Here is a 24,573-nt window from a genome sequence, read left to right as displayed (position 1 = left end):
TCCGCCACCCGTCCGCTCCAGCTCATCCAGAACTCTGCTGCCCGCCTGGTGTTCTCTCTGCCTCGCTTCGCCCACGCTACTCCACTACTCCGCTCGCTCCACTGGCTCCCGATCACCGCTCGCATCCAGTTCAAGACTCTTGTACTAGCCTACAGATGCCTTGACCAGACTGCACCCAGCTACCTCCAGACCCTCATCTCTCCCTACACCCCCACTCGACCTCTCTGCTCCGCCTGCACTAGAAGACTGGCTCTACCTCCGCTACGCTCCCCTGCCTCCAGAGCCCGCTCCTTCTCCACCCTTGCTCCGCAGCGGTGGAATGACCTTCCTTAAGACTCACCTCTTCAAACAGCACCTGTAGAACTCCTCTGTTTGTATCCTGGGACACTATCACCCTTCATGTAAATGTGCTTTATTTTGCTCTTATCTGCCCCCTATTTTACTACATTTAATCCTGTACTTCAGAATACTGTAATCTGCCAAGTGTTTAACCTGTAATATTTTGTATTTAATCATATCCTGATGTAACTATCACTATTTAATCATATCCTGATGTAACTATCACTATTATCTGCTGTATTATTGAATTGTGGTTTGTCACACTTGAACAAAAGTTATTGTATTTCTTGCTCTTATTGTATTACTTGTATTGTAACACTTGAAATGTATTTGCTTACGATTGTAAGTCGCCCTGGATAAGGGCGTCTGCTAAGAAATAAATAATAATAATAATAATAATAATAATAATAATTGTGTTACTACACCCTCTTAAGCATTATTTGGACAGTATTGTACTGCAGGAAGTAGTATATTGCTCTCATAATGGCGAGAAAAAGGCAATTAACAAAGGAAGACAGACAGACCATTATAACCCTTAAAAGTGTAGGTCTTTCCTTTAGAGAAATTGCAAAGAAAGCCAAGGTGTCAGTGAATACAGTTTCCTACACCAACTGTCAAACATGGAGGAGGAAGCGTGATGGTCTGGCGCTCTTTTGCTGGATCCAGAGTCGGCGACTTGCACAGAGTGAGTGGCACTCTGAACCAAAACTGCTACCACAGCATTTTGCAGCGCCATGCAATACCCTCTGGTATACGCCTAGTTGGTCAGGGGTTCATCCTACAGCAAGATAATGACCCAAAACATACCTCCAGGCTATGTCAGAACTACCTTAGAAGAAAAGAACAAGACGGTAGGCTTCAAATCATGGAATGGCCAGCACAGTCTCCAGACTTAAACCCCATCGAGCTGGTTGGGATGAACTGGACAGAAGGGTGAAAGCAAAGCAACCTACAAGTGCAACACATTTGTGGGAACTTCTGCAACAGTGTTGTGAAGAACTTTCCGAACAATATTTGATTTCCATTGTAGAAAGAATGCCACGAGTGTGTTCGGCTGTTATATCTGCAAAAGGTGGCTACTTTGATGAGTCAAAAATTTAGATTAAATTTTGTTAAATAAAATGATTCCATGATTTCTTTTTTATCTCCAATTGTTTATTTGTTCTATGCTTTAATTTCAGAGTACATTGAGACATTAAACTGCGTAAATTTCAATAAAAACTGGAAAAATGGAGGCGTTCTAAAACTTTTGACCGGTAGTGTATATATATATATATATATATATATATATATATATATATATATATATATATATATATACACACTTTTTTTTTTTAATGATGTCTCAATTCTAAGATTGTCGCTGATCCTCAACGTTTGTCCATCGCTGAGCACAGCGGAGCATCTCAGCCTACCTGTGGAGCCGTGCCTGGTGAGATCCATGATGGTGGAATCGGCTCCTTTGGTGTAAACGACAATCTCGCCTGTCAGCGGGTGCCTCACCACCACCGACATCCTCTTCCTGGTCGCGTCGAAGCCCAGGGTGTGCAGGAGTTCAAAGGTCAGCTTGCCCAGGTGTGGCAGCTCCACAGTCACCTGTTCAGGCAGCCTCCCCACCAGCGCGCAGTTGTAGGCTCTGGCTGCGTAGACGAGAGCCGCTTCGTCCGGGGACTCGGCCTCGTAGCGCAGTTCCCCGTCTCCCCCCGGTGGGCTGGCCGGACCGGCCTCTCTCCGGGGCGTGGGGCCCAGCTCCTCCTCCAGTCCCATCAGAGTGCTCTCTGCGGAGGGAGAAGAGAGGAGGCTGGAGCACGTCTTGTGCGTCGATCTGTTGGTTACCAGACTGGAGGAGCTGCTGCTGTTGGACCCAGTCAAGCGGCTGGGAGTGAAGCGGCGGATAAAGTCTTCGATGGTCTTCACCGGAGACTTCAGCTCCAACCTGACACGGACCTTGGGGAAAAATAAAGAAACAAATCAATAACACTAATGCAAAACGGAAGCAGCATGCATTAATAATGGCTTCGGAGACTAGAAGCAGGAGCGCTCAGTGTGGACTACAACTCCAAGCAGAGATATGTTGGTGCCATCAGTCCAGTCTGCACCAGTTTATACATCAGTCCCAGTGAGTGGTCGGTCAGTGCTGGAACACACTGATTCTATTAGACAATACTGCATGCAGTCTTCACACACACTCTCCAACTTGTTTGTGTTTATAACTTATTACTGTAGGTTTGTTTGGATGCTTGAAATGCCATTTAAATACAGTACAGTACACAACTGTCCGTGAATGTTTTTTTGGTACTGTAACCTAAATTGCATGCGATGTTATTGTAAATTCAATGTTTTTCAGAAATGTAATTATTTATACAATGGGCATTTGGTGATTATTTCTGGTATAATGGTGTTTTTTTCTGGTTCAGCATCGCAATCTAGCGGACGTTTCATAAAAGCCTCCCTCTATCTGTCAGGAGAGCCCGTGACGGGAGGGGTCGGACAAACATGAATACTGACTGTAAAGATGCCAAGTAATCCAAGCTGCTGGGAAGAGGTGGGGTCCACGCAGCTGTGACTCTCCCCAGAGCCGCTGCCTGACAATGCAGACAAACTGACTAAGCCCTGCAGGATGATATCTCAACCACACAGACACAGGCACCACCCACCACGTAAACACAAGGAGGCAGGAGACATCATCAGGAGGATGTGCACCCCAGCTGGAAGCCCTGGTTCCCATGCTTCGCTGCTTTCAAGCTCTGGCTTGACGAAGGTGAACTGTGTTCTATATTAATGGCTTTGCTCCAAAGGGAACATTCTTCTGGAAAGGTTTTTTTTCCAGCTCAAGTTCAGCGTTGTTTTGGAACATGGAAACAGCACCAGAATAAAGCAACCATGGGATGAACTGACCTTGTGTCTTGGCTGATTGGGTGAAGAGACCACGACTGTATTGCAAATTGTTAAGGCGATGAAGAAATCGATAACGTCGGACAGTTCCGAGGCCAGGTGGTTCATAGGCTGCCCCTGGCTTCTCATCAAGTATAACTGGCTGGCACATTCATTAACCTTGTCAAACAGTTTCGGGTCAGGGGTGATGTCCTTCTCCTAGTTAAACCAGGACACAAAACATGCACAAGGCTTTTAAAAGGGCAGCAATCTTACAAGCTCATCAGGTCAGTAAATGAGCCCTACTGTACTGTATTATACAGTGTCACAGAGGTCAAACTCATCATGTGTAAGACTAGGTGAGTAAGTGAGCCCTACTGTACTGTATTATTCTCCCACTCCCCCAGTGCCAGCACTCACCATTGGGCTGCTGAACGCAGTGTGCTTGGAGAGGATGCTGGCCCTCTTTGCCTCAGCCCTGCTGCCTGTCCTCCGGTGGGACTTGGTGCTCTGTGAGCGGTGCATGACCTTGACACTCTGATGGCTTGTCACGCTGTCCCGTCTGGGCAGGGTCCCCGCTTTGGAGGTGCACTCCTCCTCTTCAGAGTCAGCCTCTTGGTACGTGGCTAACCTTCTCGCTGAGGAGACAATGAGAGGAAGCTCACAGGATTGTTTCTGGTGATTTTGAACTGGTTTGCAGTAGCTCTGCGTTAGTCTCGTCTTGACAGCGCTCCTTCAGAGATTAATCTGGAGAACCACGGCAGTAGAACAGATGTGCCGGTGGCTGCAGCGGCACACCGATATAATGCAACAGATCAACAGATCACATGAAGGAGGTGGTCTCGGTACGGTTGCATCCGTTCTGGGGTTGGGTTCTTGCAGGTCGGTTTGGGTCAGAATGTGAACTTTTTCAGGTTTGCGGTTCGGGTGCGGGTAAAAAAAAAAAGTAAATTTTCAGGTCTGAATTTGAATCACCAAAAATGTTTTTCTGTCCTTTCAGCATACTCGTCTGTAACCTTTCCCAAATAACATTATTATTATTATTATTATTTATTTCTTAGCAGACGCCCTTATCCAGGGCGACTTACAAGATATCACATTATACATTATTTCACTATTAGAAGGTAAATGTACCGGTATTTCCTGCACTGTCTAAAGCAGGAAGCGATTAGGGAGGAGTCAGCTGACTAAGCTGTTCTCGCTTGTTTGATGGCAAGATCCTTTTATCACGTCTGCTTGGTGATATTAAAAATGTTTGTGGACGAGGTGAAACAAAAGATAGCGCAGGGTTTATATCATGTGGTGGATAATAGTGCGCGAGGGAAATCAGAAGTGTGGAATTCTTTTGGAATCATAGCAAATGAAAATAATGAACATGTGACTGGATTCGTTGCTTGTAAACCATGTTTTTGTGTGCGACAGCCACAGAACTGGTGCATCTCTGCGAAAGCACAGGTGTAGCTCCCTTTCAACTGGTGGCACAAAAGGAATAGACAGGTATTTTATAGTAAAGTAAGTAGAGATGGTTAATATGTTACAATGTTAAAATATATCCAGACCACTAGAGAAAGCTACCACGCTGTACAGCCTATTGTGTAAACTCAATCCATGGAGAACGGTAGATATCTGTGTGTGAATGCGAGAGCGTGAGAGAGTCAGTCGGCACAGGCAATGGGTAAAGGACAAACACTTGCAGGTTAGGGTCGGGTCGGGTTTCAGGTCTTATTAAAGCAGGTCGGGTCGCGGGTAAGAAGACGGTGCTGCAGCAGGTTGCAGGTTCGGGTCGGGTCCTCTTGCAGCAGGTTCGGGTCGGGTTGCAGGTCTTATTAAAGTGGGTCGGGTCGGGGGTAAGAAGATAGTGCTGCAGCGGGTTGCGGGTTTGGGTTGCAGGTCTTATTAAAGTGGGTCGGGTCGTAGGTAAGAAGACGGTGCTGCAACAGGTTGCGGGTTCGGGTCGGGTCCTGTAGCAGCGGGTTCAGGTTTTGTTGCAGGTCTTATTAAAGCAGGTCAGGGGTAAGAAGACGGTTTTGCAGAGGGTTGCGGGTCCGGGTCAGAAGCGGGACTCTGCCTCCATTGTACATCCCTCCCCCAGCGTGAAATCCACTCACCATTTGCATCGTGGGAGTACTCCTCTCCCATCACGGTGCACCTTCGGAAGACCATCTTGTTCTCTGTGAGGGTGCCGGTCTTGTCAGAGAAGATGTACTGCATCTGTCCCAGATCCTCAGTGATGTTTAGTGCCCGGCACTGCAGGTGGGAGTCTGTCTCCTCGTCGTACAGATCCAAGTCTTGATGAATAAAGTACACCTGGCAGATTTTTACAATTTCAATGGAGACGTAGAGAGAGATGGGAATCAATACCTGGAAAGAACAACAACAATTTGGAATAAAAAATTAAGAAGAAGAAGAAGAAGAAGAAGAAGAAGAAGAAGAAGAATAGTAATAATATAAAGCTATTTCACCTGAAAGATGATGATCATAGTTAAGAAGAGGTATACTGCAGATAACGCTGGTGATAAGGCAGGTCCTTCTGGACTCGGAACATCAAAAAGTGGGCGGTGCTCCCCATACTGCCACACCCACAGTCCGTGCCCTGAACATTTCAAAAACAGACCAAAACAGAATCATCAATTAATTTCTATATTAAAAAGATCTCTTACAAATGACAATGAATAAGTTTGTATGTAAAACCCAGTACAGTGTGTATCTGCCTGCTCACCATTAAGGATGTGTCACAATGCCAGTGATCTTAACCTGGGCAAAGGTCATCCCGTGCACAGAACATACAGCACAGTCCCAAAGGTAACAAAGTAACACTGCTTTGAATGTGTCATGTGTAGGGTCCCCCTTATAATCACTGAATGTGTCATGTGTAGGGTCCCTCTTCAAAGCACTGAATATGTCATGTGTATGGTCCCTCTTCAAAGCACTGAATATGTCATGTGTAGGGTCCCTCTTCTAAGCACTGAATGTGTCATGTGTAGGGTCCCTCTTCTAAACACTGAGTATGTCATGTGTAGGGTCCCTCTTCTAATCACTGAATATGTCATGTGTAGGGTTCCTCTTATAATTGTGCACAGTTTGAACAGGGAGAACAGATGAGTTCTTAGAATAATCAATCAGACACACCTGCACATAAACCTGGACTCAAATTGCTTGTAACTTACCAATGGCAGCAAAGAGGCACATGACCACAAGTATGATGACACACCAAAACACATGTACATTCATCTGTCTCTCCAGCTTGCTGCGTTTGTAACGAGGTCCGTTGTTATTCAACATGGCTTTGGTTTCATGACCTGGAGAACACAAATAAACAATCCGCCCCACTGAATACCTTTGAAAGAAAAGCTTTTGAACAATGATCATACCAGGCCAAAACAAACTTACAGTTCTGTTTCAAAAGTACAAATTAAACAATTCCTGGATGGCAACAGAAAATGAAACCGAAAAAAAGACCAATTTTAAACATGAAGAGAGAAATCCACTGTTTTTTCACTCTAACAGAGTAGAAGCAACAGGAGTAAATGAATTGGAAATACATGCATTGCAGGACCTTCCATGTGAGGGTTACTTCTGTACAGCTGAATTTCAATCAATACAAATCATTATCATCCACTATCTGTGATGAAATATGAAAAACTCAAAAACACAACTCTTTAACCCTGTAATGCCCATTCCTGGATCTCGTGTGATGCTCTGCTCAGCCACCCCTGTATATTATTAGAATCACTATTATTATTATTATTATTATTATTATTCTTTAAATCCTGCCTCAAGACAGAATTGTTCAGAAGCAGTACATTATATGAAAACAGTGTTTTGTATAAGAAACAGAATCTACTTCCATAAAGTAGCTTTCTTCTTTTCAATGCGTGGGCATGAGGGTGTTGAGACTCTCATGTTAAAGGGTATGGCCGCACTGCAGTGGCTCTACACACCTGCGTAAATGACGATTCCTACGGCTTCCTCCGTGTTTCTTATCGTGCATCCTCGCAGTAACAGGTTCTCCTTGTGAAGCCCGTCTCTCCTTCCACTTCGGTGTATCCTACAAACAAACAACATTACAAATCAGGGACAGCAGAACAGCTTTGCACAAGTAGTGGTAAGGGCTCTGGACTCTTGACCAGAGGGTTGTGGGTTCAATCCCCAGTGGGGGACACTGCTGTTGTACCCTTGAGCAAGGTACTTTACCTAGATTGCTCCAGTAAAAACCCAACTGTATAAATGGGTAATTGTATGTAAAAATAATGTGATATCTGTATAATGTGAAATCTTGTAACAATTGTAAGTCGCCCTGGATAAGGGCGTCTGCTAAGAAATAAATAATAATAATAATAATACAGTTTCAATCCACGTCTAATATTCACTATTCCAACAGTGCAAAGGAAGGTTGATATCAGCGTATTATAGAACAGCAGCAATGCACATCTCTTCACAGTTTATCGTTCTAGAAAGTCTTTTTTGTCATCATGGTTTTTGTTTTTTTAACCTGGTCAGCATGGTTACATATTTGGGCTGGTTGGTAGCCTGAAGCACTTGGGCATTAGGTGATGAGGATGTACCAGTGTCAGGTAAGTGCTTTCCACAGCTAACAGGCTGCACAGCACTTTAAGACACAAAGTGACCTGATTAGCCCTGGTGCCTGTGCCCTTAATGTAATAAAACACGTCAGCAACAAACTACTCTGCACAAGCCCGGGCCGCACTCCGCAGTATCCTGGCAACCAAAGGCTGAGAGGAGGCAGCAGACACCTAGCTTCCATCAAACCCCAATATAAATGTCAATCATTTAAACAAGGGATTTGACTCCAAACCTAGCACTTGTGTAATAAATCAGACCCATTACAGAATTCCTCATTGCCAGAGCTGGATTCACCGTTAAGCAGTATCTGTGGAGCTGGCGTTGGTAGGGTACTTTAGCTCCATTAGTAGAACACATGATTTGGGGCGGAGACTGAGAACGTAGAGTCATTAAGTGACCACTGGATGCAACACAAGCAAAGCAAGAATTAATTGCATTCCAAGCAATACTTACATGTAACCCCGGAACCTGTTCAGGTCATTGTTGGGCTTCTCACATTCGATTACTGCCTTATACTGTGTGGGGTCAAACACACAGTCCTGAAAAACAAACAAGTGACACATAAGAACACGAGCAGAGATCTGAAGCAAGGATGCAATTCTACTGACACAAGAACACGAGCAGAGATCTGAAGCAAGGATGCAATTCTACTGACACCTAACATGAGCAGAGATCTGAAGCAAGGATGCAATTCTTCCTAGTTTACTCTGAAATGGTACAGCAGCTTCACTAACAGATAGACCTGTCTGTGAAAGGTACACCTGACTTCAGGTTGGTTAAATGTTGCATTCAAGTTATAACAGTAGTAAGAGTCACATTTCAAGAACTGAAATCGAGTTTGGATTTGACTTGGCCAGTGCAGTGTTGAATTTGGGATATTTGCTCTAAGTACGCACAGCTGGACCATCTGAACACACAAAGAAAAAGTCAACTGTGATGGTACATACCCCTGTTAGTCTACTGATTGAGAAACTAGTGTTATTGTATCCTATACAAAGTGCAGGAACCTGAACATGTGTTATAACAACCTGATCATGCATGTCAAGGCTAATACATGTACTGATATTAACCCAGGGGTAGGGCCATTCTGAAGGACAGACCTCGCTGTACACTTCTACCCTCTGAAGGAATTAAGAAGCAGCGATTACTCAGGAATAGTCACAGATCTTTACACAACAAATGAAGCCTTGCTGTCTTTTACATGGGATCAGACCAATCCTGCCTGCCCATGGCAACACAAAACTGTGACAACATATTATACTTAACTCAGTCCTGTGTTAACATAGTATAATAAACACTGTCCACAGTGTTAATATATTATACTAAACTCTGTCCTGTGTTAACATAATATAATAAACACTGTCCTGTGTTAATATATTATATTAAACTCTGTCCTGTGTTAACATAGTATAATAAACACTGTCCTGTGTTAATATATTATTATATTACGAAAGCCTAGGGAGTACAGTACATCCAACTGAATACCTTTTTTTTTTTTTTTTTTTTTTTTAAAGAAAACTAAAAGTCAAAAAGGTTTAAATATCCCAAGAAATATTTCTGAAATCCAGAATGAGCAAGGAGCAAGCAACCAGCTAAAGCTGTTGAAAACAGGATACTTGGGAAATGGTTTTTGAAAAGAAAACAAAACCACAGGAGTCCAGTCTGTGTTGGTGAATAGGGCACGGGAAAGGAGTGCTGCCCTTCTTAAGGGCTTCACCATGAAACAGCAGTGCTTCAGAAACAAGCACCCCAGTCTCCGGGCCAAGGTGAAGAACAACCACACAGACAGCTTGGAGAGTGTTCAGGGCAGTGTGTGTCTCAGCAGTGTAGAGTGGGTGTCGTGTATGAATCGTGTTCAGGGCAGGGTGTGTCTCAGCAGTGTAGAGTGGATGTTGTGCATAAGGGTGGACTAAATGGCTGAAGCAGCTCAGGCATGAATCAACTTTTCCAAGTATGTATTAATCTGAAACAAACACACATTTGAAATGTGAAAAAACACCAAGTTATCAAAAGTGCCCCGCCATTTAAAGTGGAGATATCAAAAACACAAGCTAAGTTAGAAGAAACTATTTGGGCAACCTTGCCCAGCACAAAGCAAACAGGCACAACTGTAAACGTGGTGCGGGTCAAGGTTGCCCTAATTGTTTCTACTAACTTGGCTTGTGTTTTTGATATCTCCACTTTAAATGGCTGGGCACTTTTTATAATTTGCATTGTTTCACATTTCCAATGTGTTTTTGTTTCAGATATCACTTCTTTCTTCACTTAATGGATAACAACACACACACACATTATGGGAATTGCAAAATTGTTCAACCTATACTGAGGCAATGTATTGCGTTTGGATAAGGTGAATGTAAATAGTAGCCTAGTCTGTTGAAAGGGTTAAGATGTGAATCTGTGTAGCATAGTGGTTATGTAGTTGGAGTAAAAGTATGACTAGTTAGGGCTCAAATCCTGCCATTATATATATATATATATATATATATATATATATACACAGACGTGCTCAAATTTGTTGGTACCCCTCCACAAAAAACAAAGAATGCACAATTTTCTCTGAAATAACTTGAAACTGACAAAAGTAATTGGCATCCACCATTGTTTATTCCATATTTAATAGAAATCAGACTTTGCTTTTGATTTTTTATTCAACATAATATTGTAAATAATAAAACAAATGAAAATGGCATGGACAAAAATGATGGGACCGCTAACCTAATATTTTGTTGCACAACCTTTAGAGGCAATCACTGCAATCAAACGTTTTCTGTAGCTCTCAATGAGACTTCTGCACCTGTTAACAGGTAGTTTGGCCCACTCTTCCTGAGCAAACTGCTCCAGCTGTCTCAGGTTTGATGGGTGCCTTCTCCAGACTGCAAGTTTCAGCTCTTTCCATAGATGTTCGATAGGATTCAGATCAGGACTCATAGAAGGCCACTTCAGAATAGTCCAATGTTTTGTTCTTATCCATTCTTGGGTGCTTTTAGCTGTGTGTTTTGGGTCATTATCCTGTTGGAGGACCCATGACCTGCGACTGAGACAGAGCTTTCTGACACTGGGCAGTACGTTTCGCTCCAGAATGCCTTGATAGTCTTGAGATTTCATTGTGCCCTGCACAGATTCAAGGCACCCTGTGCCAGGCGCAGTAAAGCAGCCCCAAAACATAACCGAGCCTCCTCCATGTTTCACTGTAGGTATGGTGTTCTTTTCTTTGAAAGCTTCATTTTTTCGTCTGTGAACATAGAGCTGATGTGACTTGCCAAAAAGCTCCAGTTTTGACTCATCTGTCCAAAGGACATTCTCCCAGAAGGATTGTGGCTTGTCAATATGCATTTTAGCAAATTCCAGTCTGGCTTTTTTATGTTTTTCTGTCAAAAGTGGAGTCCTCCTGGGTCTTCTTCCATGGAGCCCACTTTCATTCAAAAAGTGACGGATGGTGCTATCAGAAACTGACGTACCTTCACCTTGAAGTTCAGCTTGTATCTCTTCGGCAGTTATCCTTGGTTCTTTTTCTACCATTCGCACTATGCTTCTGTTCACTCTGGGGTCAATTTTCCTCTTGCGGCCGCGCCCAGGGAGGTTGGCTACAGTTCCATGGACCTTAAACTTCTTCATAATATTTGCAACTGTTGTCACAGGAACATCAAGCTGCTTGGAGATGGTCTTGTAGCCTTTACCTTTACCATGCTTGTCTATTATTTTCTTTCTGATCTCCTCAGACAACTCTCTCCTTTGCTTTCTCTGGTCCATGTTCAGTGCGGTGCACACAATGATACCAAACAGCACAGTGACTACTTTTCTCCATTTAAATAGGCTGAATGACTGATTACAAGATTGGAGACCTGTGTGATACTAATTAAAGAAACTAATTAGTTTGAAATATCACTACAATCCAATTATTTATTACCTTTTCTAAGGGGTACCAACAAATGTGTCCAGGCCATTTTAGAATATCTTTGTAGAATAAGCAATAATTCATCTCTTTTCACAGCTTCTTTGCTTTATTCTATGACATACCAAAGGCATGCAAGTATACATGATAAAATAGCTTTTAATGTCATCACTTTTCAGGAGGAATGAAGCATTATTTCAATAAGCTGTAAGGGTACCAACAAATTTGAGCACGTCTGTATATATATGTATTTATGTATTCATTTATTTAAATATGTATTAATATATTTATGAATTTATGCTTTACTTTAACCAAATATATAGGCTAACCTTCAGCATAGCTAATTCTCAGAAATTAACGTTACTTTTTGTCCAGTGGGGACCACAAATAGCGTTACTCTCATCAACATATCGAGAGGAAACCGTACTTCCTTGTGCCAGTAGGGACCACAGTGAGCGTTACACTGACAGGAAACCAACATTTTTCAATGGTCAAGATCAGAATCTTAGAATGATGAGTTGACTCAAAAAATAAAAAAAACTCCAAAAAAATCTCCAAAATGTACGTGTCTAGCGAATTCTCAGCTGTCTGACTTCATCTCTCAAAATACTGCTTGTTTTCTCATGTAATCGTGTAGCACTGACAGTAACACAACACGCTTGCAAACTGAAGGTTATAGTTTCAAATCCCACACATGCCGGACCTTTTTTTTGTACCTATATAAAAAAAAAAAAAATTTGCTGGCAAATGTTCCATTTTAAAACAGAAATAAATAATTTAATATAAATGATATAGATGTCACAATAAGTGCGTTAGCTAGTATATTTCCATGTTGACAAAACAAGTTAATTGTCATTAAACTCTGTAATATACACAAGTGCCTGGGTCTGCAAAAATAACAAGAAAAAGAAGGAGAAGGACATTTTTACGTTACTTTGGTGACTTATTTCTCTTACTGTATGACAGGTATTGACTTTTTTTCTACATTTCACCCAAGAGTGTTGGGAACTACAAATTAAAAGTGAAATGGTCCTTTTGGCTGATTTACTTTTGCTGCGCCAGTACCCTGAAAACACGTAAACTATCCTTGCTGTATAGAAAGTCTCGCTGATAACTTGCCACGAGGAACTACCGTTCCTCTCAATAGTGGTTTAATTCTTTTTACTTTGAGTTTGGCTCGGTCACCACTGGGTGTGCTGAAGAAGTTGGTTTCTCAGTGTTATAAATGCAATGAAATCACAAACCTCACACTACATGTGTGACAAACATGTTAATGCTAATGCCCACATCAAACCTAAAGCTGCAATGCAAATACATGTACTGTACGCTAGAACATGTGTGTATTTCAAACCTGCACATTAAAACCGGCAGAGTCAATGGAAGCGCACAATAGGAGAGAGAACAGTCATTATTACATGAGCTCCTGTGCTAGATAACGGTGTATCACAATGATGAACACCAGTAAACAGATCTGCTTTCCATTCGAGTTTGAAAGGGAGTCTCAGGAGGGACTCGTCTTCCCAAGGCTCAGAATCTTCTTATTCTTCTGGTCTACTCTGTGAAGAAGGCTGCTTACCAGCTCTGAGAAGCTCCTCACCACCTGCCTCTGTTTGAGATTGGTCTCCCCGTCCAGCGTGGCTGTTTCGATGTGACACAGACCGTCAGGGTCGCTGGAGGACAGGAGAAGCACATCTGCAGGAATTATCTCATTGCATCGAAGACGAATGAAATCCCCAACCTGGATTTCCTTCCAGTACTTCTCCAGGTATTTCCTTTCATTCCTGCAGTGAACCACATGAAATACTGGATGAGCAACACCACAATGACATGCAATCACATTACCTTGAATGGAATTAAAAAGAATGAAACAGGCAAATAATGACGGCAATGAATTGGAGAGCCCAGTACACTTGCACTCTGTATGAATGAATACCCCTGTTACACCAGGTGAAGCAATTAGCTGGCTATACACAGTACTGTAATTAATATATTGTACAACATGACATTTTAAACTGGACGACTTGCTGTTATACAGGCTCTGTGTTATATACTGGAGCGCACAGCACACTCAGGAATAGCATTTTAAACTGGATGACTTGCTGTTATACAGGCTCTGTGTTATATACTGTAGCGCACAGCACACTCAGGAATAGCATTTTAAACTGGATGACTTGCTGTTATACAGGCTCTGTGTTATATACTGGAGCGCACAGCACACTCAGGAATAGCATTTTAAACTGGATGACTTGCTGTTATACAGGCTCTGTGTTATATACTGTAGCGCACAGCACACTCAGGAATAGCATTTTAAACTGGATGACTTGCTGTTATACAGGCTCTGTGTTATATACTGGAGCGCACAGCACACTCAGGAATAGCATTTTAAACTGGATGACTTGCTGTTATACAGGCTCTGTGTTATATACTGGAGCGCACAGCACACTCAGGAATAGCATTTTAAACTGGATGACTTGCTGTTATACAGGCTCTGTGTTATATACTGGAGTGCACAGCACACTCAGGAATAGCATTTTAAACTGGATGACTTGCTGTTATACAGGCTCTGTGTTATATACTGTAGCGCACAGCACACTCAGGAATAGCAATTTAAACTGGATGACTTGCTGTTTGTACAGGCTCTGTGTTATATACTGGAGTGCACAGCACACTCAGGAATAGCATTTTAAACTGGATGACTTGCTGTTTGTACAGGCTCTGTGTTATATACTGGAGCGCACAGCACACTCAGGAATAGCATTTTAAACTGGATGACTTGCTGTTATACAGGCTCTGTGTTATATACTGGAGCGCACAGCACACTCAGGAATAGCATTTTAAACTGGATGACTTGCTGTTATACAGGCTCTGTGTTATATACTGGAGTGCACAGCACACTCAGGAATAGCATTTTAAACTGGATGACTTGCTGTTTGTACAGGCTCTGTGTTATATACTGGAGCGCACAGCACACTCAGGAATAGCATTTTAAACTGGATGACTTGCTGTTTGTACAGGCTCTGTGTTATATACTGGAGCGCACAGCACACTCAGGAATAGCATTTTAAACTGGATGACTTGCTGTTATACAGGCTCTGTGTTATATACTGTAGCGCACAGCACACTCAGGAATAGCAATTTAAACTGGATGACTTGCTGTTATACAGGCTCTGTGTTATATACTGGAGCGCACAGCACACTCAGGAATAGCATTTTAAACTGGACGACTTGCTGTTTGTACAGGCTCTGTGTTATATACTGGAGTGCACAGCACACTCAGGAATAGCATTTTAAACTGGATGACTTGCTGTTTGTACAGGCTCTGTGTTATATACTGGAGCGCACAGCACACTCAGGAATAGCATTTTAAACTGGATGACTTGCTGTTTGTACAGGCTCTGTGTTATATACTGGAGCGCACAGCACACTCAGGAATAGCAATTTAAACTGGATGACTTGCTGTTATACAGGCTCTGTGTTATATACTGGAGCGCACAGCACACTCAGGAATAGCATTTTAAACTGGATGACTTGCTGTTATACAGGCTCTGTGTTATATACTGTAGCGCACAGCACACTCAGGAATAGCATTTTAAACTGGATGACTTGCTGTTTGTACAGGCTCTGTGTTATATACTGGAGCGCACAGCACACTCAGGAATAGCATTTTAAACTGGATGACTTGCTGTTATACAGGCTCTGTGTTATATACTGTAGCGCACAGCACACTCAGGAATAGCATTTTAAACTGGATGACTTGCTGTTATACAGGCTCTGTGTTATATACTGGAGCGCACAGCACACTCAGGAATAGCATTTTAAACTGGATGACTTGCTGTTTGTACAGGCTCTGTGTTATATACTGGAGTGCACAGCACACTCAGGAATAGCATTTTAAACTGGATGACTTGCTGTTATACAGGCTCTGTGTTATATACTGTAGCGCACAGCACACTCAGGAATAGCATTTTAAACTGGATGACTTGCTGTTATACAGGCTCTGTGTTATATACTGGAGCGCACAGCACACTCAGGAATAGCATTTTAAACTGGATGACTTGCTGTTATACAGGCTCTGTGTTATATACTGGAGCGCACAGCACACTCAGGAATAGCATTTTAAACTGGATGACTTGCTGTTTGTACAGGCTCTGTGTTATATACTGGAGTGCACAGCACACTCAGGAATAGCATTTTAAACTGGATGACTTGCTGTTATACAGGCTCTGTGTTATATACTGTAGCGCACAGCACACTCAGGAATAGCATTTTAAACTGGATGACTTGCTGTTTGTACAGGCTCTGTGTTATATACTGGAGCGCACAGCACACTCAGGAATAGCATTTTAAACTGGATGACTTGCTGTTATACAGGCTCTGTGTTATATACTGTAGCGCACAGCACACTCAGGAATAGCATTTTAAACTGGATGACTTGCTGTTATACAGGCTCTGTGTTATATACTGGAGCGCACAGCACACTCAGGAATAGCATTTTAAACTGGATGACTTGCTGTTTGTACAGGCTCTGTGTTATATACTGTAGCGCACAGCACACTCAGGAATAGCATTTTAAACTGGATGACTTGCTGTTATACAGGCTCTGTGTTATATACTGTAGCACACAGCACACTCAGGAATAGCATTTTAAACTGGATGACTTGCTGTTTGTACAGGCTCTGTGTTATATACTGTAGCGCACAGCACACTCAGGAATAGCATTTTAAACTGGATGACTTGCTGTTATACAGGCTCTGTGTTATATACTGGAGCGCACAGCACACTCAGGAATAGCATTTTAAACTGGATGACTTGCTGTTATACAGGCTCTGTGTTATATACTGGAGCACACAGCACACTCAGGAATAGCATTTTAAACTGGATGACTTGCTGTTATACAGGCTCTGTGTTATATACTGGAGCGCACAGCACACTCAGGAATAGCATTTTAAACTGGATGACTTGCTGTTATACAGGCTCTGTGTTATATACTGGAGCGCACAGCACACTCAGGAATAGCATTTTAAACTGGATGACTTGCTGTTTGTACAGGCTCTGTGTTATATACTGGAGCGCACAGCACACTCAGGAATAGCATTTTAAACTGGATGACTTGCTGTTTGTACAGGCTCTGTGTTATATACTGGAGCGCACAGCACACTCAGGAATAGCATTTTAAACTGGATGACTTGCTGTTATACAGGCTCTGTGTTATATACTGGAGCGCACAGCACACTCAGGAATAGCATTTTAAACTGGATGACTTGCTGTTTGTACAGGCTCTGTGTTATATACTGGAGCGCACAGCACACTCAGGAATAGCATTTTAAACTGGATGACTTGCTGTTTGTACAGGCTCTGTGTTATATACTGGAGTGCACAGCACACTCAGGAATAGCATTTTAAAAGAACACTATTACAGTACTTTAGAAAATAGCTATATTTCTGTTTTCTTTCAAATAAAGATGTTCAAACTGCATCAGAAGTGAACTCGTTCATTACTAAGCAATATCAGCAGAGATTTTACAGAACCAACATGGGTATCAACGATGCCTAGTTATTTGTTCAAATAAAGGCTACTGGGACAGATTTTCAAAGTAAAGTGAGAGGAAGACGGGCAACTAGACTGATGACTCTGAAGTGTGAATCAAATCAAAATGTAATGCAGAGAAGATACAGAACTCCTGGTACGATGCATTTTTCTCAGTAACAAACTGAAACAGCTTCACTAGACTCTCAGATACTATAAATGCACAATCCAATCCTTGCATTTCATTCCTATACTAACCCCTTTATGTTAAAAAAAAAAAAAAAACTGTAGAAATAGCTTTATGAAAACATACAGTAAATCCCTGAAGGCAATCAACTTCAAATCTGCCTTGAAGCCAACTAAAAGCAGTCTTAACAAATTACATAAGTCCTAAAAACAAGCCCTTTCCTGTAACTTAATAAGGCACAGGCTGCCACATCAGCAGATCATTCAGCAGTGTGGCTACAGCAGACCGGACCAGTCCAACTCTACGCAAGCCAGACTGGGTGTGTGCTGGATCGTACCAAGACTGCTTTCAGAGGGGAATGTGACATGCATGGAAAAAACAGCAAACATTCCTGCCACACTTCATGAAGGAGTAGAAGCATTACTGTGCATGTACTGTGAGCACACAGGAGAGGTTCTGTGAGAAGCAGTACTGTTCTCTGCTTACATTTACAGTAAGCACAGCGCATTGGTCTGTATCCTGTTTGCTTCCCTTATATTTGGCTGTGGTCAGTTGTGAATGCACACCTCCACAGTGCACAGTCTCACTGAAGTGACTGTGGAGTGCCTGGCTGTTTCTCATGAGGCAGTCCTCCACCTTCCAATAATTATAACAGTGCAATAACACTTTGGAGAGGTCTAACACAACAGCAGGCTGGTGCTGCATTAGAAGCTTAACTACAACACAATGATGAAGTGTAAATGGCTCCTGCAAACAGGGCTGGGACAATGCAGGAGGCTCTTTACTTTTAATAACCCCTCACTCACATCTGAACACCATGAAATACACACCAGCTGCTCCTCGAATGGCCCTTTCCAAGAACTCGAGCACACACCATTCTGCACAAACAATGGACGATAACGACAGCCCTGCAGGTGAAAGGGCTTTCAAAGCGCAGGCCGCACCGACTGTGGTTTCTCCTGTTGTGTCAAAATGACTCAGCTCTGTCCTGGACGGACCGCTGTTTAAAAGAATTTTAAAAATGTACCCTGTCAATGCACATTCCTAATTTCTGTGAATTCATGTAGTGTAGGACTACTTCAAAAAGGAGTAAGTGTGGTCGATTTCACGTGTTCACAACCGAGTGACAGTTTCAGTGCAGTAAAGAGAGCAAAACCACCAAGCTTGACAATATGAAACGATGCTGTGTTGTTCTGTGTATAATGCACATTTCACAACATAAGTGAGGTTGTGACCTTTTACTTGGAGTTTAAAAAAATAAATACAAATAAAAAATCAAATTTACAGTATCTGTTTATTAAAATTGTACCAACGACCAGAAAAAAAAGGGTCAAGCGAGTCTGTATGCAAACGTAATCGTGTGTTTGTGTGTAATTCCAGCACACAGAGATGCTTTTGACCCAACCTGTATGTACTCTAATGACTCCAAACCTTCCCTTTAGGGATAGAATAGCAGTTTGGGCTAAACTAGTGAAGAAAACAGCAGTTTCAGGATAATCTACTGCAAGAAGCTGTACAGAATCACAACGACCACTAAACCCAGCATATAAAACAACACCATTCTCATTGACATGATCTGCTTTTTCATACTCAATCTATGGAATATTCATTTGCTTTTTGACACAAACGAGCACTCGAGGTAAACTATAAAATCTTAGTCATGCAGTTTATTCTGTAGTCAGTGTAAAACAATGCAGCCCCTTTGTACTTCACATGTCCTTCCGTGTTTGCAGAGCTGTTGCTATGTGGATTTGCCCTCTCTCCCTCACGGAAAGTTTTTCACATTGAAACGATGGAAAGGTTTCGTCTTTCTTTCTTTTGGAAAGGGGGATGAAATGTTGTAATTGTGAATCAACATGCCATTGAAGTTCACAACACAATGTGTACAATGAGCGCAACTGAGAAACATGTTTGTATGCTGTACCTTTCAGATGACAAGAGAGATAAAAAGACCACAACTCATGCAGGCAGGCAGGAAGGCAGACAGACAGGCAGGACAGGCAGGCAGGCAGACAGACAGGCAGGCCAGGCAGGCAGGCAGGCAGGCAGGCAGGTAGGCAGGACAGGCAGGCAGGCAGGCAGGCAGGCAGGCAGGCAGGACAGGCAGGCAGACAGGCAGATAGCCCAGGCAGACAGACAGACAGACAGGCAGGCAGATAGCCCAGGCAGACAGACAGACAGGCAGGCAGGCCAGGCAGGACAGCAGGCAGACAGGCAGGCAGGCAGGCAGACAGGCAGGGCAAGCGCAGGACAGGCAGGCAGGCAGGACAGCAGGCAGGCAGGACAGGCAGGCAGACAGGCAGATAGCCCAGGCAGACAGACAGACAGACAGGCAGGCATGCTCTCCTGAGACAGTGCAACAGTCTCACACAATATCAAGATTCTTTTAGGATAATTAATCTGTGTTATAAGAGGACACTGCACCCATAAATACTGTACAAGGAAGGTCAACCAAGAAAAAGAGTCTAATTGTGTCTACTGGGCAGAATTATGATCCTATCTCAGCCAACTGCTCTTTGACGTCACATGCATTAACCTGTACCATCCCAAGAAGAGAGTCACAATCTGTATCTTCCATCAGGAAAGAACCGCAACAAGTGAAATGATTGTTTTTACTGTACAGTAAATCGTTACAAAAAGGATATTGCTGCTCTAGAAAGAGTGCAAAGAAGAGCGACCAGAATTATCCCGGGTTTAAAAGGCATGTCGTATGCAGACAGGCTAAAAGAATTGAATCTATTCAGTCTTGAACAAAGAAGACTACGCGGCGATCTGATTCAAACATTCAAAATCCTAAAAGGTATAGACAATGTCAACCCGGGGGACTTCTTTGACTTGAAAAAAGAAACAAGGACCAGGGGTCACAAATGGAGATTAGATAAAGGGGCATTCAGAACAGAAAATAGGAGGCACTTTTTTACACAGAGAATTGTGAGGGTCTGGAACCAACTCCCCAGTAATGTTGTTGAAGCTGACACCCTGGGATCCTTCAAGAAGCTGCTTGATGAGATTCTGGGATCAATAAGCTACTAACAACCAAACGAGCAAGATGGGCTGAATGGCCTCCTCTCGTTTGTAAACTTTCTTATGTTCTTATGTTCTTATGAAATGCAAATTTGATTACTGGTAATGCAATCCAAATATTAAAATGCTTGCTCGCCAAATACAGAAATATTACTCCATGCAAACGAGAGGTTTCATAATGCTCCCTATTGTGATAAACAACAGCAATCAGAAGTGAGACAGCAGAGTTAGAATTTAAAACTCAGTCTCTACAGGGTCTTTGAGAGGAGCGAGACTGAGAAGACTTCTACCACTGTATAAAGTATACCGACAGCTCCCAGCCTGCCCCTCAGCTTGGCCTCAGCCTCCTCCAGTAGGTTTACAAGTACAGTAAACCTCTTCCAGCTTAAATATGGAAGACATATTGGTTCAGGGTTCAATGTCAAGGTCTCCAACACAATTAGCCTGCAGTGTTTTTGTATTGCCCTGCAAATACAAAGGCAGCACCTCAATCAGTCTACAGGAGGTTTCTGACAGTGCGGTGGAGACAGCGTTGGAAAGATACTGCCACAAAAGGTTGAATGAACTTGACAGAGAATCAGAGAATACAGCTGTGTCACAAACATTACAGCAGCCTGGTCATTATCATCATCAGGAAACACCAAGTCCCATGAGCTCAGTTTAGCTGCTATTTTAAGGTCACAGGTCAAAGTGAACAATACCTTTCTATTTGCCTGTTAAGAGGTCCATAACCCAGATATCTGAAGTCACCATCTTAACCTGTTTATGAGAATAGCAGCTTTAGGTAAACATATACAGTGAATACTTCATGTGGAGCACTGATCGCATAGTGGTGATGTGTAACTAAACTGACAGTTATAGTTCAAATAAATCCCAAATAAAGAACCAAACTCCACATTCCACAGCAAGCTCTTAGACAGCACCCTGTCTGGGCAGGACCTGCCTGAGCACTAACTGTCATTACCAATACGTTAATGAGCAAGTTCACAAGAGCAGCAGCAAACTCCAAGGAAACAGAACCCTCCAGCACTGAACACAAACACTGCAAAGAACCCTCCAGCACTGAACACAAACACTGCAAAGAACCCTGCAGCACCGAACACAAACACTGCAAAGAACCCTGCAGCACCAAACACAAACACTGCAAAGAACCCTGCAGCACCAAACACAAACACTGCAAAGAACCCTGCAGCACCGAACACAAACACTGCAAAGAACCCTCCAGCACTGAACACAAACACTGCAAAGAACCCTGCAGCACCAAACACAAACACTGCAAAGAACCCTCCAGCACTGAACACAAACACTGCAAAGAACCCTGCAGCACCAAACACAAACACTGCAAAAGAACCCTGCAGCACCAAACACAAACACTGCAAAGAACCCTGCAGCACCGAACACAAACACTGCAAAGAACCCTGCAGCACCAAACACAAACACTGCAAAGAACCCTGCAGCACCAAACACAAACACTGCAAAGAACCCTGCAGCACCAAACACAAACACTGCAAAGAACCCTGCAGCACCAAACACAAACACTGCAAAGAACCCTCCAGCACTGAACACAAACACTGCAAAGAACCCTGCAGCACCAAACACAAACACTGCAAAAGAACCCTGCAGCACCAAACACAAACACTGCAAAGAACCCTGCAGCACCGAACACAAACACTGCAAAGAACCCTGCAGCACCGAACACAAACACTGCAAAGAACCCTCCAGCACTGAACACAAACACTGCAAAGAACCCTGCAGCACCAAACACAAACACTGCAAAGAACCCTCCAGCACTGAACACAAACACTGCAAAGAACCCTCCAGCACTGAACACAAACACTGCAAAGAACCCTGCAGCACCAAACACAAACACTGCAAAGAACCCTCCAGCACTGAACACAAACACTGCAAAGAACCCTCCAGCACTGAACACAAACACTGCAAAGAACCCTGCAGCACCAAACACAAACACTGCAAAGAACCCTCCAGCACTGAACACAAACACTGCAAAGAACCCTGCAGCACCAAACACAAACACTGCAAAAGAACCCTGCAGCACCAAACACAAACACTGCAAAGAACCCTGCAGCACCGAACACAAACACTGCAAAGAACCCTGCAGCACCGAACACAAACACTGCAAAGAACCCTCCAGCACTGAACACAAACACTGGAAGGAGATATTTCAGCCGACACAGCAGAAGACTGAAAATGCAATGGAACTGTACATCCTGTGTGTCGATCAGTACTGCTCATGCATTTGCTCTGTGTATTTTTTTTATGATTTTGCCAGCTGTGGCAGGCAGCATAAATTCCTTGCAAGCTTTGTTAAACTTTATACAGATAGTTCAAATTTTCATTTCAACACAGGATGCAATTTGTACATCACTCCAGACATGAACAAGAACACAGACAAATATAACAAACAGGAGTCAATAAACAATAGGTCACAATACAATACACAGGCAACAAATCAACACATCTTCATCTGAGACACAACCTGACTGGCATACTGCACACACAAAGTGGATCTCTTGTGATGCACTTCATCCTGGATACAAATGCACTGGATCAGTCAACACGCACATGCTTACATTTCATCCTGGATACAAATGCATTGGATCGGTCAACACGCACATGCTTACATTTCATCCTGGATACAAATGCACTGGATCAGTCAACACACACATGCTTACATTTCATCCTGGATACAAATGCACTGGATCAGTCAACACACACATGCTTACATTTCATCCTGGATACAAATGCACTGGATCAGTCAACACACACATGCTTACATTTCATCCTGGATACAAATGCACTGGATCAGTCAACACACACATGCTTACATTTCATCCTGGATACAAATGCACTGGATCAGTCAACACACACATGCTTACATTTCATCCTGGATACAAATGCACTGGATCAGTCAACACACACATGCTTACATTTCATCCTGGATACAAATGCACTGGATCAGTCAACACACACATGCTTACATTTCATCCTGGATACAAATGCACTGGATCAGTCAACACACACATGCTTACATTTCATCCTGGATACAAATGCACTGGATCAGTCAACACACACATGCTTACATTTCATCCTGGATACAAATGCACTGGATCAGTCAACACACACATGCTTACATTTCATCCTGGATACAAATGCACTGGATCAGTCAACACACACATGCTTACATTTCATCCTGGATACAAATGCACTGGATCAGTCAACACGCACATGCTTACATTTCATCCTGGATACAAATGCACTGGATCAGTCAACACGCACATGCTTACATTTCATCCTGGATACAAATGCACTGGATCAGTCAACACGCACATGCTTACATTTCATCCTTGATACAAATGCACTGGATCAGTCAACACGCACATGCTTACATTTCATCCTGGATACAAATGCACTGGATCAGTCAACACACACATGCTTACATTTCATCCTGGATACAAATGCACTGGATCAGTCAACACGCACATGCTTACATTTCATCCTGGATACAAATGCACTGGATCAGTCAACACGCACATGCTTACATTTCATCCTGGATACAAATGCACTGGATCAGTCAACACACACATGCTTACATTTCATCCTGGATACAAATGCACTGGATCAGTCAACACACACATGCTTACATTTCATCCTGGATACAAATGCACTGGATCAGTCAACACACACATGCTTACATTTCATCCTGGATACAAATGCACTGGATCAGTCAACACACACATGCTTACATTTCATCCTGGATACAAATGCACTGGATCAGTCAACACACACATGCTTACATTTCATCCTGGATACAAATGCACTGGATCAGTCAACACACACATGCTTACATTTCATCCTGGATACAAATGCACTGGATCAGTCAACACACACATGCTTACATTTCATCCTGGATACAAATGCACTGGATCAGTCAACACACACATGCTTACATTTCATCCTGGATACAAATGCACTGGATCAGTCAACACACACATGCTTACATTTCATCCTGGATACAAATGCACTGGATCAGTCAACACACACATGCTTACATTTCATCCTGGATACAAATGCACTGGATCAGTCAACACGCACATGCTTACATTTCATCCTTGATACAAATGC

The 24,573-nt window shown here is 42.8% G+C and overlaps 1 protein-coding gene across 2 annotated transcripts in view; it reads right to left on the bottom strand.

Annotated features, from left to right (window-relative positions):
- LOC117407500 (phospholipid-transporting ATPase VA-like) overlaps positions 1 to 24,573 on the bottom strand; it is a 58,546-nt gene that overhangs the window by 22,388 nt on the left and 11,585 nt on the right. Inside the window, exons 2-10 of one of the 2 annotated variants that reach the window (XM_059029484.1) lie at positions 13,269 to 13,473; positions 8,251 to 8,336; positions 7,155 to 7,261; positions 6,381 to 6,512; positions 5,676 to 5,806; positions 5,322 to 5,520; positions 3,634 to 3,851; positions 3,238 to 3,432; positions 1,755 to 2,286 (exon numbers count right to left, since the gene is read on the bottom strand). In XM_059029484.1, coding sequence (XP_058885467.1) covers positions 1,755 to 2,286; positions 3,238 to 3,432; positions 3,634 to 3,851; positions 5,322 to 5,520; positions 5,676 to 5,806; positions 6,381 to 6,512; positions 7,155 to 7,261; positions 8,251 to 8,336; positions 13,269 to 13,473 — 1,805 coding nt within the window. Of the gene's footprint in view, positions 1 to 1,754; positions 2,287 to 3,237; positions 3,433 to 3,633; positions 3,852 to 5,321; positions 5,575 to 5,675; positions 5,807 to 6,380; positions 6,513 to 7,154; positions 7,262 to 8,250; positions 8,337 to 13,268; positions 13,474 to 24,573 lie in introns of both variants that reach the window. The other variant, XM_059029483.1, reaches the window with a different exon arrangement.

Source organism: Acipenser ruthenus, chromosome 8 (assembly GCF_902713425.1).
Source record: "Acipenser ruthenus chromosome 8, fAciRut3.2 maternal haplotype, whole genome shotgun sequence".
NCBI lineage: Eukaryota > Metazoa > Chordata > Actinopteri > Acipenseriformes > Acipenseridae > Acipenser > Acipenser ruthenus.
Note: the sequence above shows the minus strand (reverse complement) of the source record. Positions and strands in the feature narration are given on the sequence as shown.